The sequence below is a fragment of the Anolis carolinensis genome, chromosome 1, assembly GCF_035594765.1.
Source record: "Anolis carolinensis isolate JA03-04 chromosome 1, rAnoCar3.1.pri, whole genome shotgun sequence".
NCBI lineage: Eukaryota > Metazoa > Chordata > Lepidosauria > Squamata > Dactyloidae > Anolis > Anolis carolinensis.
In genome coordinates this window covers 215,202-230,310 of record NC_085841.1, presented here as the reverse complement: position 1 = coordinate 230,310, position 15,109 = coordinate 215,202, and the positions used below count along the sequence as shown (strand labels likewise).

At 43.0% G+C, this 15,109-nt stretch overlaps 1 protein-coding gene across 1 annotated transcript in view; it reads right to left on the bottom strand.

Moving 5' to 3' along the window:
* The window catches only part of selenoi (selenoprotein I), a 60,928-nt gene that overhangs the window by 19,571 nt on the left and 26,248 nt on the right, over positions 1–15,109 (bottom strand). Inside the window, exons 3-4 of the mRNA XM_062968901.1 lie at positions 9,600–9,708; positions 1,095–1,169 (exon numbers count right to left, since the gene is read on the bottom strand). Of these exons, the coding sequence (XP_062824971.1) occupies positions 1,095–1,169; positions 9,600–9,708 (184 nt within the window). The remainder of the gene's footprint in view (positions 1–1,094; positions 1,170–9,599; positions 9,709–15,109) is intronic.

Sequence of the window (15,109 nt, the reverse complement as noted above, 5' to 3'; positions counted from 1 at the left end):
AGGCAAGTGTAAATGTTGCAATAGGCCACCTTGATTAGCACCGAAAAGCCTTGCAGCTTCAAAGCCTGGCTGATTTCTGCCTGGGGGAATCCTTTGTTCGAAGGTGTTAGCTGGCCCTGATTATTTCGTGTTTGGAATTGCTCTGCAAGGCCATTCAATGTAAATCAAGCTGGCCAGTTGGCAACATTCACACTTGCCTGCCATAGATGTGGGCGAAACGTCAGGAGAGAATACTTCTGGAACATGGCCAGACAGCCCGAAAGACATACAACAACACTGTGATCCCAGCCATGAAAGCCTTCGACAACACTTTTGGCAACATATTACCCGGCTCTCCTTGCAATTTGGGGTGGGTTACAATATAGTTAAGATAAAAGATAAAGCACTATTAAAACACACGCAATGCAATACACAGAGTTTAAATCCACTGATTAAATGCTGATTAAAATCCGCAGGCTAATACTGGCTGCCCAAAGAGATGGGTCTTCCGTTGCGTCTTAAATTCAGGCAGCTGGTTAATCCTAACCTCTCGCTGCTTACATCGGATGACGAAAACCTTGCACTTGATCAATGACTTACAATCTCTGTTAAGACGTGAGATGCTCCCATCCCATCCATAAAAGCCAGGCAGTGAAAAAAAAACATCTCTGGCTGTCTGCAAGGATGTTGCCCAGGGGACCCAGATGTTTTGATGTTTTTACCGTCCTTGTGGGAGGCTTCTCTCATGTCCCTGTATGGAGCTGGAGCTGACAGAGGGAGCTCATCTGTACTCTGGATTTGAACCAGCAACTTTTAGGTCAGCAACCCAACTTTCAGGTCAGCAGTCCTTCCGGCACAAGGGTTTAACCCACTGCACCACCGGGGGCTCCTTTCATGTGACATAAGGCATACGTTCTCCATTTCAGCATCATGCAGTGGTCACTCCTTGTATTGACTGTACCTTAAAACACAATGTTTTCATGTCATACATGTTGTGCTTAAGACTCTTAATAAAAGAGTAGTAGGGATAAAAGAAGAATGGGTCCTATATTCTCGAATTGAACAGAATGCTCGTTTAAGACATAGGTTTTGCACCAACTATATTTTCAACTCACCAAGTGTGTAAGCCATGAAGTTGAGGAGGCCCACCACAACCCAGATGGCGTTCGGGACGTGCTCCTGGTCGGGGGCTGAGGGAGGAAAGAAAGAAAGAAAGAAAGAAAGAAAGAAAGAAAGAAAGAAAGAAAGAAAGAAAGAAAGAAAGAAAGAAAGAAAGAAAAAAAGAAAGAAAGAAAGACATTTTAGTGGGGGTCAGGGTCAGTGCGTTGTTGCCCTAGGAGCATGGCACATCCGACGTGTGATCCAATTCAACAGCCAGCAGAGTGTCTGCTGTGGACTCACCTTGTTGTGTTTCAAACATCTACGAATTCTCACAAAATTTCACATTTGATGTACCATAGATGACCTGAAGCTATCTGGGAAAACGCAAACTGAAATCCAGTCTCTGACCAACACTGTCCAAATTTTTAGCACTGATATCAGCATGGAGTTTGGTTTGGACAAATGTTCGACAGTGGCATTGAAGAAGGGAAAAATCATTGAAAGTGAGGGCATCAATATGCCCAATGGCCAAACAATAAAGTGTCACCAGCCAGAGGCCTATAAATATCTGGGCATATTACAGCTGGACAACATCAAGCATGAACATGTGAAGACTGTGGTCAGCAAAGAATACACACAAATGGTCAGAAAAATTCACAAAAGCAAGTTCAATGGAGGCAACACCATCAAGGCCATAAACACCTGGGCCATACCTGTCATAAGATATACTGCTGGCATCATAAACTGGACACAGATGGAACTGGACAATTTGGACAGAAAAACAAGAAAACTCATGACCATTCATCACTCCCTGCACCCTCGCAGTGATGTTGACCGGCTATATCTGCCTAGAAGATCAGGGGGCAGAGGACTCTTACAAGTAAAACAAGCAGTCAAGGAAGAAGAACATGCCCTGGCAGAAGATGGAAAGCAAAGTGAAGAACCTGCTTTGATTGAAGTCAAAAATCAGAAACTCCTCAAAGCACAGCAGACAAAACACCAGTACAAGAAAACCGCACTACAAACTAGAGCTGACAGCTGGCACAACAAAACATTGGATGGAAAGTTCCTTGACAAAATTGAAGGAAAAGCTGATAAAGAGAAGACCTGGGTCTGGCTCACGAATGGGACCCTGAAGAAGGAGACAGAAGGCCTGATCCTTGCAGCCCAGGAGCAAGACATCAGAACAAAGGCAATTCAGGCCAAGATCGAAAAATCAGCTGATGACCCAAAATGCAGACTGTGCAAGGAAACCGACGAAACCATGGATCATCTCCTCAGCTGCTGTAAGAAAATTGCACAGACAGACTACAATCAGAGGCACAGCTATGTGGCCCAAATGATTCATTGGAACTTATGCCTCAAGTACCACCTCCCAGCAGCAAAGAACTGGTGGGATCACAAACCTGCAAAAGTATGGGAAAACGAACACGCAAAGATACAGTGGGACTTCCGAATCCAGACTGACAAAGTTCTGGAACACTACACACCAGACATCACAGTTGTGGAAAAGAAAAAGGTTTGGACCATTGATGTTGCCATCCCAGGTGACAGTCGCATTGACAAAAAACAACAGGAAAAACTCAGCCGCTATCAGGACCTCAAGATGGAACTTCAAAGACTCTGGCAGAAACCAGTGCAGGTGGTCCCGGTGGTGATGGGCATACTGGGTGCCGTGCCAAAAGATCTCAGCCGGCATTTGGAAACAATAGACATTGACAAAATCACGATCTGCCAACTGCAAAAGGCCACCAACTGGGATCTGCGTGCATCATCCGAAAATACATCACACAGTCTTAGAACTTGGGAAGTGTTTGACTTGTGGTTTTCGAGGCAGATAGAGCCGGTCAACATCACTGAGAGGGTGCAGTGAATGATGAATGGTCATGAGTTTTCTTGTTTTTCTGTCCAAATTATTATTATTATTATTATTATTATTATTATTATTATTATTATTTTATGACACAGCAAACAAGATAGATATGCTGGATTTCGTATCACAAAATCACAATACAGTAAAGTCTCACTTATCCAAGCCTCACTTATCCAAGCCTCTGGATTATCCAAGCCATTTTTCTAGTCAATGTTTTCAGTATATCGTGATATTTCTGTGCTAAATTCGTAAATATAGTCATTACAACATAACATTACTGCATATTGAACTACTTTTTCTGTCAAATTTGTTGTATAACATGATGTTTTGGTGCTTAATTTGTAAAATCATAATCTGATTTGATGTTTAATAGGCTTTTCCTTAATCCCTCCTTATTATCCAAGATATTCGCTTATCCAAGCTTCTGCCGGCCCGTTTAGCTTGGATAAGTGAGACTCTACTGTAATAATAATAATAATAATAATAATAATAATAATAATTATTATTATTATTATTATTATTATATACCCCCACTTTTTCTCTCTAAAAAGGAGACTCAAAGAGGCTTACAGTAAAACCAAATGTAATATGATTTGAAACCTGAAACTACAAGAATGTTAAAACAGAATTAAATATGAACTGCATTAAAAATAAACAGTTAAAGAACCCAGTATCTCTCCGTCTCCCACGAGACCGAGCAGCACGGCCCTGCGGTCACCAGAAGTCCATGATATTTCCCTAATCCGCTCTTAAATCCTCAGACAGCAGGGGATTTCCTGCCTGCAAAAAAAAAACTCATAATGCAACCATGAGCTGGGAGAGTGGTTGGCTGGCGCCCCTGCTTTGAGTCAAAGGCTGGACTAGATGGCCTCTGGGGTCCCACTTCCAACTCTTTCCCCTGCTGAGTTATATCCAGCAGTGAATTTCCATCCTGCAGTGCCACAGTTTCCCTACTATTACTCAGACACGAGGGTTGAATGAAAAGTAATGCCTCCACCTTCGTAACTTCTCAACAGATGACAGTCCTGGTCTGCGGCAGGTCCTGGCTGGTTCAGGAGACTCTCCTCCTCTACAGTTTCATTTGGCGGGAAGCCTTAGCATTGAACGGTTGTGTTGTTAAAGTGCGAAGTATGGAACCCTGGGCAGACGGGGAAGCCTTAGCATTGAACGGTTGTGTTGTCAAAGTGCGAAGTATGGAACCCTGGGCAGACGGGGAAGCCTGAGCATTGAACGGTTGTGTTGTTAAAGGGCGAAGTATGGAACCCTGCGCAGACGGGGAAGCCTTAGCATTGAACGGTTGTGTTGTCAAAGTGCGAAGTATGGAACCCTGGGCAGACGGGGAAGCCTTAGCATTGAACGGTTGTGTTGTCAAAGTGCGAAGTATGGAACCCTGGGCAGATGGGGAAGCCTGAGCATTGAACGGTTGTGTTGTCAAAGTGCGAAGTATGGAACCCTGGGCAGACGGGGAAGCCTGAGCATTGAACGGTTGTGTTGTTAAAGTGCGAAGTATGGAACCCTGGGCAGACGGGGAAGCCTGAGCATTGAACGGTTGTGTTGTTAAAGTGCGAAGTATGGAACCCTGCGCAGACGGGGAAGCCTGAGCATTGAACGGTTGTGTTGTCAAAGTGCGAAGTATGGAACCCTGGGCAGACGGGGAAGCCTGAGCATTGAACGGTTGTGTTGTTAAACTGCGAAGTATGGAATCCTGCGCAGACGGGGAAGCCTGAGCATTGAACGGTTGTGTTGTTAAAGTGCGAAGTATGGAACCCTGGGCAGACGGGGAAGCCTGAGCATTGAACGGTTGTGTTGTCAAAGTGCGAAGTATGGAACCCTGGGCAGACGGGGAAGCCTGAGCATTGAACGGTTGTGTTGTCAAAGTGCGAAGTATGGAACCCTGGGCAGACGGGGAAGCCTGAGCATTGAACGGTTGTGTTGTTAAAGTGCGAAGTATGGAACCCTGGGCAGACGGGGAAGCCTGAGCATTGAACGGTTGTGTTGTTAAAGTGCGAAGTATGGAACCCTGCGCAGACGGGGAAGCCTGAGCATTGAACGGTTGTGTTGTCAAAGTGCGAAGTATGGAACCCTGGGCAGACGGGGAAGCCTGAGCATTGAACGGTTGTGTTGTTAAAGTGCGAAGTATGGAACCCTGGGCAGACGGGGAAGCCTGAGCATTGAACGGTTGTGTTGTTAAAGTGCGAAGTATGGAACCCTGGGCAGATGGGGAAGCCTTAGCACTGAACGGTTGTGTTGTCAAAGTGCGAAGTATGGAACCCTGGGCAGACGGGGAAGCCTGAGCATTGAACGGTTGTGTTGTTAAAGTGCGAAGTATGGAACCCTGCGCAGACGGGGAAGCCTGAGCATTGAACGGTTGTGTTGTTAAAGTGCGAAGTATGGAACCCTGGGCAGACGGGGAAGCCTGAGCATTGAACGGTTGTGTTGTTAAAGTGCGAAGTATGGAACCCTGCGCAGACGGGGAAGCCTGAGCATTGAACGGTTGTGTTGTCAAAGTGCGAAGTATGGAACCCTGGGCAGACGGGGAAGCCTGAGCATTGAACGGTTGTGTTGTTAAACTGCGAAGTATGGAATCCTGCGCAGACGGGGAAGCCTGAGCATTGAACGGTTGTGTTGTTAAAGTGCGAAGTATGGAACCCTGCGCAGACGGGGAAGCCTGAGCATTGAACGGTTGTGTTGTCAAAGTGCGAAGTATGGAACCCTGGGCAGACGGGGAAGCCTGAGCATTGAACGGTTGTGTTGTCAAAGTGCGAAGTATGGAACCCTGGGCAGACGGGGAAGCCTGAGCATTGAACGGTTGTGTTGTTAAAGTGCGAAGTATGGAACCCTGGGCAGACGGGGAAGCCTGAGCATTGAACGGTTGTGTTGTTAAAGTGCGAAGTATGGAACCCTGCGCAGACGGGGAAGCCTGAGCATTGAACGGTTGTGTTGTCAAAGTGCGAAGTATGGAACCCTGGGCAGACGGGGAAGCCTGAGCATTGAACGGTTGTGTTGTTAAAGTGCGAAGTATGGAACCCTGGGCAGATGGGGAAGCCTTAGCATTGAACGGTTGTGTTGTCAAAGTGCGAAGTATGGAACCCTGGGCAGACGGGGAAGCCTGAGCATTGAACGGTTGTGTTGTTAAAGTGCGAAGTATGGAACCCTGCGCAGACGGGGAAGCCTGAGCATTGAACGGTTGTGTTGTTAAAGTGCGAAGTATGGAACCCTGCGCAGACGGGGAAGCCTTAGCATTGAACGGTTGTGTTGTTAAAGTGCGAAGTATGGAACCCTGCGCAGACGGGGAAGCCTGAGCATTGAACGGTTGTGTTGTTAAAGTGCGAAGTATGGAACCCTGGGCAGATGGGGAAGCCTTAGCATTGAACGGTTGTGTTGTCAAAGTGCGAAGTATGGAACCCTGGGCAGACGGGGAAGCCTTAGCATTGAACGGTTGTGTTGTTAAAGTGCGAAGTATGGAACCCTGGGCAGACGGGGAAGCCTTAGCATTGAACGGTTGTGTTGTTAAAGTGCGAAGTATGGAACCCTGCGCAGACGGGGAAGCCTTAGCATTGAACAGTTGTGTTGTTAAAGTGCAAAGTATGGAACCCTGAGCAGACGGTTGGTCAATGCAACTGAAGCCACGTGCAGTCTTTGAATTCTTGACAGCAAAAGGTGTCACCCCAAAGGAGATGATTGTGGTGACTGTGTTGATGTGAGCCTGTGCGTTGTTGGGCAATTAAGTTTAAAGATGTTGAGGTGGGAACATCTGATTTGCATGACAAACAAGGAGTTGGACGTCCTGTGACAGCAACCACTGAGTTTCACAAGCAAAAGGTTGACAGATTGATTCAGGATGATCGTCATATCACTTAGAGAGAAATTTCAAGCATAATCGGCATTTCATAAGAACGTGTGGGTCACCTTATTGCTTTGCTTGGTTCCACCTTCGTTACTTGGGTTTGGATGGGATTATTTTAATAAATCAAACATAGAAATAATCCTTAGAATGTGCTCTTTAACTGCCACTATTCACTTTCCCACATCATCACCAGACAACTGGATACATTTCTGCCAACGATGAACAAGTTTCCTGAAGACGTCACAGAAGTCGACACTCTGTTTCCGCAACCGGCGTCTCACAGGACCCATCGTGTACAGATCTTCCAATAGCCAAGCAAAGCAATAATGTGACCCACACGTGCTTGTGAAATGCCGATTATGCTTGAAATCTTTCTCTGAGTGATACGACGGTTGTTCTGAATCAATCTGTCCACCTTTTGCTTTGAAACTCGGTGCTTGCTGTCACAGGATGTCCGACTCTTTGTCACACAAGTCTGATGTTCCCACCTCAACATCTTTGAACTTAATCGCCCAGCAACGCACAGGACTCACATCAACACAATCCCCATAAACAGCTTGCATTCTCTGAGGAATCTCCTTTGGGGTGACACCTTCTGCTGCCAAGAATTCAGTGACTGCACATTTCTTAAGTCGCATTGACCGACTGTCTGTGCAGGGTTCCATACTTTGCACTTTAACAACACAACCGTTCAATGCTAAGGCTTCCCCGTCTGCGCAGGGTTCCATACTTCACACTTTACCAACACAACTGTTCAATACTAAGGCTTCCCGCCAAATGGAACTGTAGAGGAGAGTCTACTGAACCAGCCAGGACTGCCATCTGTTGAGGAGTTACGAAGGTGGAGGCATTACTTTTCATTCAAGCCTTGTAACTTTTTGAACTTTGATTCTCCTTTCTAGATTTGCTTATTTTTTATATACTCTTCTCTTAATAAACTTTTACTTATTGGATTACCTGCATAATAATAATAATAATTTTTGATTGAATAATTTTTATAATTATTATAAAAATAATAATTTTGATTGAAGTCAAAAATCAGAAACTCCTCAAAGCACAGCAGACAAAAAAACAGTACAAGAAAGCCACACTACAAACTAGAGCTGACAGCTGGCACAACAAAACATTGCATGGAAAGTTCCTTGACAAAATTGAAGGAAAAGATGATAAGGAGAAGACCTGGCTCTGGCTCACGAATGGGACCCTGAAGAAGGAGACAGAAGGCCTGATCCTTGCAGCCCAGGAGCAAGACATCAGGACAAAGGCAATTCAGGCCAAGATCAAAAAATCAGCTGATGACCCAAAATACAGACTGTGCAAGGAAACCGACGAAACCATGGATCATATCCTCAGCTGCTGTAAGAAAATCGCACAGACAGACTACAAACAGAGGCACAACTATGTGTCCCAAATGATTCATTGGAACTTATGCCTCAAGTACCACCTCCCAGCAGCAAAGAACTGGTGGGATCACAAACCTGCAAAAGTATTGGAAAATGAACACGCAAAGATACTGTGGGACTTCCGAATCCAGACTGACAAAGTTCTGGAACACAACACACCAGACATCACAGTTGTGGAAAAGAAAAAGGTTTGGATCATTGATGTTGCCATCCCAGGTGACAGTCGCATTGACGAAAAACAACAGGAAAAACTCAGCCGCTATCAGGACCTCAAGATTGAACTTCAAAGACTCTGGCAGAAACCAGTGCAGGTGGTCCCGGTGGTGATGGACACATTGGGTGCCGTGCCAAAAGATCTCAGCCGGCATTTGGAAACAATAGACATTGACAAAATTACGATCTGCCAACTGCAAAAGGCCACCCGACTGGGATCTGCACGCATCATCAGAAAATACATCACACAGTCCTAGACACTTGGGAAGTGTTCGACTTGTGATTTTGTGATAGGAAATCCAGCATATCTATCTTGTTTGCTGTGTCATAATAAAATTATTATTATTATTATTATTATTATTATTATTATTAACTTTATTTCTATACCGCCCTATCTCCACGAAGTGACCCAGGGCAGTTTACAATAGAAAATTGGCAAACATTCAATGCCAGCATAACTTAATAAAAAAATATCAAACATTTATCTGAAAAATGTTTTTCAGATAACGTTTACGCAAGTTTACTTAAATGCAAAATCCAACTCACAGAACAAAGATTAAATCAGGGTAAGGAATACTTAGCCCACTCTACCCCTAGAGTGTGGTTTGTGATGAAAAGGTGTTTTCAGGGCTTTAGTGCAACAGTTATATAGTGTTATTGAGTGTGATTTGTTGCTGTGCTGTCTATAATGTGAAAATTGTAATTTAAAAATGGGGAAAAGGTTAAAAAAATAAGGGCAAACACATAGCCATCCTTCACTTTAGTAGCACGATCAAAGGGGCCTTCTCGCAAATGCAAAACCCTAAAATGAGTGGATGGGTCGCCTTAATGTGGTGGTTCTCAACTTGGGGTCCCCAGATGTTTTTGGCCTTCAACTCCCAGAAAACCTAACAGCTGGCAAACTGGCTGGGATTTCTGGGAGTTGTAGGCCAAAACATCTGGGGACCCAGGTTGAAAACCACTGCCTTAATGGGTCATTCCCTGTTGCAAAACCAGGCAAAAGAGAGCAATGCCACAGTACCAAGTGGATCAAGATCTAGCCAATCAATGCACAGGACCAGCACCAGGCGCATGCATCACGCACTGATTGAACCGCACCCCACTCATAAACCCAACACCCCATTACCACCAACAGCAATTTCAGAAAGAAAAACCATGTGCAATTTTAACAAAATGTGCTTACCAGAAGCGTAAAAGTCAGGGTCAAAGTATGCCATGAGGAAGAAGTTGAAGACAAGCAGCAGGAAGCCACAAAACGTTATCAAATTGGGGGCCAGCCAAGTGGGGAAGATCTAGGGGGAAGGAAGCGGCAAGAAAGACATGCGGAAAACACACGCGTTAATGCCCCAAAACAGTACAGATTATTAGTCACAAACCACAGTGATGCTGAGGCTCGCTGCCATGTCCCTCTATTATTAATTATTAATTCATTAGTTTTTCACTCAATTGAATGCCGAAAGCAGGAGATCGTTGCAACAAGTTTATTTGAGCAAGTCACTTTGCTGGGTGGAAAGTGCCACACTGAATTGAGGCGCAGTTCAGTTTTTATAGCCAGCTAGCTGTACCCGGCCACGTGTTGCTGTGGCTTAGTCTGATTAAATGAGAAAGAAAGGATAGAGAAAGAGCTGGTTTTAGATATATGTGGATTCACAATGCTTGTGGGTAGGCAACATTGTCTGCGCAGATATTGAGATTGTCTGGAACAGGGGTCCTCAAACTTATAAAGCAGTCCTTCAGACTGTTGAGGAGCCGAATTATCATTTGGGGGGGGGAAAACAAACAAATTCCTATGCACACTGCACATGTCTTATTTGTAGTGCAAAACAACAACAATAACAATGAAAGAACAATACAATATTTAAAAATGAAAATAATTTTAACCAACATAAACCTATCAGGATTTCAATAGGAAGTGTGGGCCTGCTTCTGGCCAATGAGATGGTCAGGTTAATTAGGATTGTTGTTGTTGTTGTGTGTCTTCAAGTCATTTCAGACTTTGGGCGAGTCTAAGTCCAAAATTATTTATTTATTCATTTACTACATTTATTTACTAAATTTATATCCCACCCTTCTCACCCTGAAGGGAACTCAGAGCAGCTATATGTACATACAATATATTATATTATTAGCATTGCACAATATTAGCATTATATATTACTATATTGAACTATACCACTATACTGTAATATTATATGTAATATATAACATATAATTAATATTAAAAAGGTAAAGGTTTCCCCTGACGTTAAATCCAGTCACGTCTGACTCTGGGGGTTGGTGCTCATCTCCATTTCTAAGCCAAAGAGCCAGCGTTGTCCGTAGACACCTCCAAGGTCATGCAGCCACTGGCATGACTGCATGGAGGGCCGTTACCTTCCCGCCGGAGCGGTACCTATTGATCTACTCACATTGGCATGTTTTCGAACTGCTAGGTTGGCAGGAGCTGGAGCTAACAACGGCCGCTCCCGCCGCTCCCGGGGTTTGAACCTGGGACCTTTCGGTCTCCAGCTCAATGCTTTATTATTATTAATATAATAATTAATATTATTATATGGTATTATTATTAATATTATATTGTATAAACCGATAATATTACTATCAATATCATATGTATATACAATATATTATATTATTAAAACTGATATAAAAATCTTATGTTATAAATGAGGGAGGGGGCCAGGTAAATGACCTTGGAGGGCCGCATCCGGCCCCCCGGGCCTTAGTTTGGGGACCCCTAGTCTAGAACATGCAACATATTATTGTCCATGTGAGAAGCAATCCATGTTTTAGATGCAAACCGCAGAATTCTAAAGATTGCCCCTGAGTGTAAATATAGATGGATTGATGGATGGACGGATACAGATCTCTTTCTTTCTCCCCCCTCCCAGGAGAATGACAGGGGGCCACGCTGGCCACGATCCATGTTATGGAGGCCATAGACCCCTTCCCAGGAGGGACCCCAGTGTTGTTGTTGTTGTAGTTCTTGTTAGTGGGTGGAGCCCCACCCACCCACTAACAAGAACTACAACAACAACAACACTGGGGTCCCTCCTGGGAAGGGGTCTATGGCCCTCCTTACACTTGGGGGGGGGGACTACAACAGCAACCACATCCGCTGTCATTCTCCCTAAGGCGAGGACAGTGAAAGAAAGAGATCTATATCCATCCATCCATCCATCCATCCATCCATCCGGCACCCTTCTCCTCCTTCCATAAGTAGTTGTTTCTAGTACAGGGCGTTGCTTGTTTGTCCAGCAGATGGCGCTGTTTGTGAACCAAAGCATGGTTTTACCTGTTTCAGGTGTGACATGTATGTAATAATAGGTATGGAAATACCTTAAAACGGTTTGAATGCTATTTCATAAATTTCATAAATGTTTTACCTTTCTCAGGTGTGTCAGGTTTGTGAGAGTAGGCTTAAAACCCACGGCAGTTCGAATGCTATGTTTTGTCTAAATTTCATAAATTTTTTATCTTTCTCAGGTGTGTCAGGTTTGTGAGAGTAGGCTTAAAACCCACGCCACTGTGAATGCTATGTTGTGTCCAAATTTCATAAAATTTTTATCTTTCTCAGGTGTGTTAGGTTTGTGAGAGTAGGCTTAAAACCCACGCCAGTTCAAATGCTATGTTGTATCTAAATTTCATAAAAATTTTTACCTTTCTCAGGTGTGTCAGGTTTGTGAGAGTAGGCTTAAAACCCACGCCACTGCGAATGCTAGGTTGTGTCCAAATTTCATAAAATTTTTACCTTTCTCAGGTGTGTCAGGTTTGTGAGAGTAGGCTTAAAACCCATGCCAGTTTAAATGCTATGTTGTATCTAAATTTCATAAAAAAATTTACCTTTCTCAGGTGTGTCAGGTTTGTGAGAGTAGGCTTAAAACCCATGCCAGTTCAAATGCTATGTTGTATCTAAATTTCATAAAAAAATTTACCTTTCTCAGGTGTGTCAGGTTTGTGAGAGTAGGCTTAAAACCCACGCCAGTTCGAATGCTATGTTGTGTCCAAATTTCATAAAAATTTTAACTTTCTCAGGTGTGTCAGGTTTGTGAGACTAGGCTTAAAACCCACGCCACTGCGAATGCTATGTTGTGTCCAAATTTCATAAAATTTTTATCTTTCTCAGGTGTGTCAGGTTTGTGAGAGTAGGCTTAAAACCCACGCCAGTTCGAATGCTATGTTGTGTCCAAATTTCATAAATTTTTTATCTTTCTCAGGTGTGTCAGGTTTGTGAGAGTAGGCTTAAAACCCACGCCAGTTCGAATGCTATGTTTTGTCTAAATTTCATAAAATTTTTACCTTTCTCAAGTGTGTCAGGTTTGTGAGAGTAGGCTTAAAACCCACGCCAGTTCAAATGCTATGTTGTGTCCAAATTTCATAAAATTTTTAACTTTCTCAGGTGTGTCAGGTTTGTGAGAGTAGGCTTAAAACCCACGCCAGTTCGAATGCTATGTTTTGTCTAAATTTCATAAAATTTTTATCTTTCTCAGGTGTGTCAGGTTTGTGAGAGTAGGCTTAAAACCCACGCCAGTTCGAATGCTATGTTGTGTCTAAATTTCATAAAAGTTTTACCATTCTCAGGTGTGTCAGGTTTGTGAAAGTAGGCTTAAAACCCACGGCAGTTCGAATGCTATGTTGTGTCCAAATTTCATAAAATTTTTACCTTTCTCAGGTGTGTCAGGTTTGTGAGAGTAGGCTTAAAACCCACACCAGTTCGAATGCTATGTTGTGTCCAAATTTCATAAAATTTTTAACTTTCTCAGGTGTGTCAGGTTTGTGAGAGTAGGATTAAAACCCACACCAGTTCGAATGCTATGTTTTGTCTAAATTTCATAAAATTTTTAACTTTCTCAGGTGTGTCAGGTTTGTGAGAGTAGGCTTAAAACCCACGCCACTGCGAATGCTATGTTGTGTCCAAATTTCATAAAATTTTTACCTTTCTCAAGTGTGTCAGGTTTGTGAGAGTAGGCTTAAAACCCATGCCACTGCGAATGCTATGTTGTGTCCAAATTTCATAAAATTTTTATCTTTCTCAGGTGTGTCAGGTTTGTGAGAGTAGGCTTAAAACCCACGCCAGTTCGAATGCTATGTTGTGTCCAAATTTCATAAAAATTTTAACTTTCTCAGGTGTGTCAGGTTTGTGAGACTAGGCTTAAAACCCATGCCACTGCGAATGCTATGTTGTGTCCAAATTTCATAAAATTTTTATCTTTCTCAGGTGTGTCAGGTTTGTGAGAGTAGGCTTAAAACCCACGCCAGTTCGAATGCTATGTTGTGTCCAAATTTCATAAAAATTTTAACTTTCTCAGGTGTGTCAGGTTTGTGAGAGTAGGCTTAAAACCCACGCCAGTTCGAATGCTATGTTGTGTCCAAATTTCATAAAATTTTTAACTTTCTCAGGTGTGTCAGGTTTGTGAGAGTAGGCTTAAAACGCACGGCAGTTCGAATGCTATGTTTTGTCTAAATTTCATAAAAATTTTACCTTTCTCAAGTGTGTCAGGTTTGTGAGAGTAGGCTTAAAACCCACGCCAGTTCAAATGCTATGTTGTGTCCAAATTTCATAAAATTTTTAACTTTCTCAGGTGTGTCAGGTTTGTGAGAGTAGGCTTAAAACCCACGCCAGTTCGAATGCTATGTTGTGTCCAAATTTCATAAAATTTTTAACTTTCTCAGGTGTGTCAGGTTTGTGAGAGTAGGCTTAAAACCCACGGCAGTTCGAATGCTATGTTTTGTCTAAATTTCATAAAATTTTTACCTTTCTCAAGTGTGTCAGGTTTGTGAGAGTAGGCTTAAAACCCACGCCAGTTCAAATGCTATGTTGTGTCCAAATTTCATAAAATTTTTAACTTTCTCAGGTGTGTCAGGTTTGTGAGAGTAGGCTTAAAACCCACGCCAGTTCGAATGCTATGTTGTGTCCAAATTTCATAAAAATTTTAACTTTCTCAGGTGTGTCAGGTTTGTGAGAGTAGGCTTAAAACCCACGGCAGTTCGAATGCTATGTTTTGTCTAAATTTCATAAAATTTTTACCTTTCTCAGGTGTGTCAGGTTTGTAAGAGTAGGCTTAAAACCCACGCCACTGCGAATGCTATGTTGTGTCCAAATTTCATAAATTTTTTATCTTTCTCAGGTGTGTCAGGTTTGTGAGAGTAGGCTTAAAACCCACGCCAGTTCGAATACTATGTTGTGTCCAAATTTCATAAAATTTTTAACTTTCTCAGGTGTGTCAGGTTTGTGAGAGTAGGCTTAAAACCCACGCCACTGCGAATGCTATGTTGTGTCCAAATTTCATAAAATTTTTATCTTTCTCAGGTGTGTCAGGTTTGTGAGAGTAGGCTTAAAACCCACGCCAGTTCGAATGCTATGTTGTGTCCAAATTTCATAAAATTTTTAACTTTCTCAGGTGTGTCAGGTTTGTGAGAGTAGGCTTAAAACCCACGGCAGTTCGAATGCTATGTTTTGTCTAAATTTCATAAAATTTTTATCTTTCTCAGGTGTGTCAGGTTTGTGAGAGTAGGCTTAAAACCCACGCCACTGTGAATGCTATGTTGTGTCCAAATTTCATAAAATTTTTATCTTTCTCAGGTGTGTCAGGTTTGTGAGAGTAGGCTTAAAAACCACGCCAGTTCGAATGCTATGTTGTGTCCAAATTTCATAAAATTTTTACCTTTCTCAGGTGTGTCAGGTTTGTGAGAGTA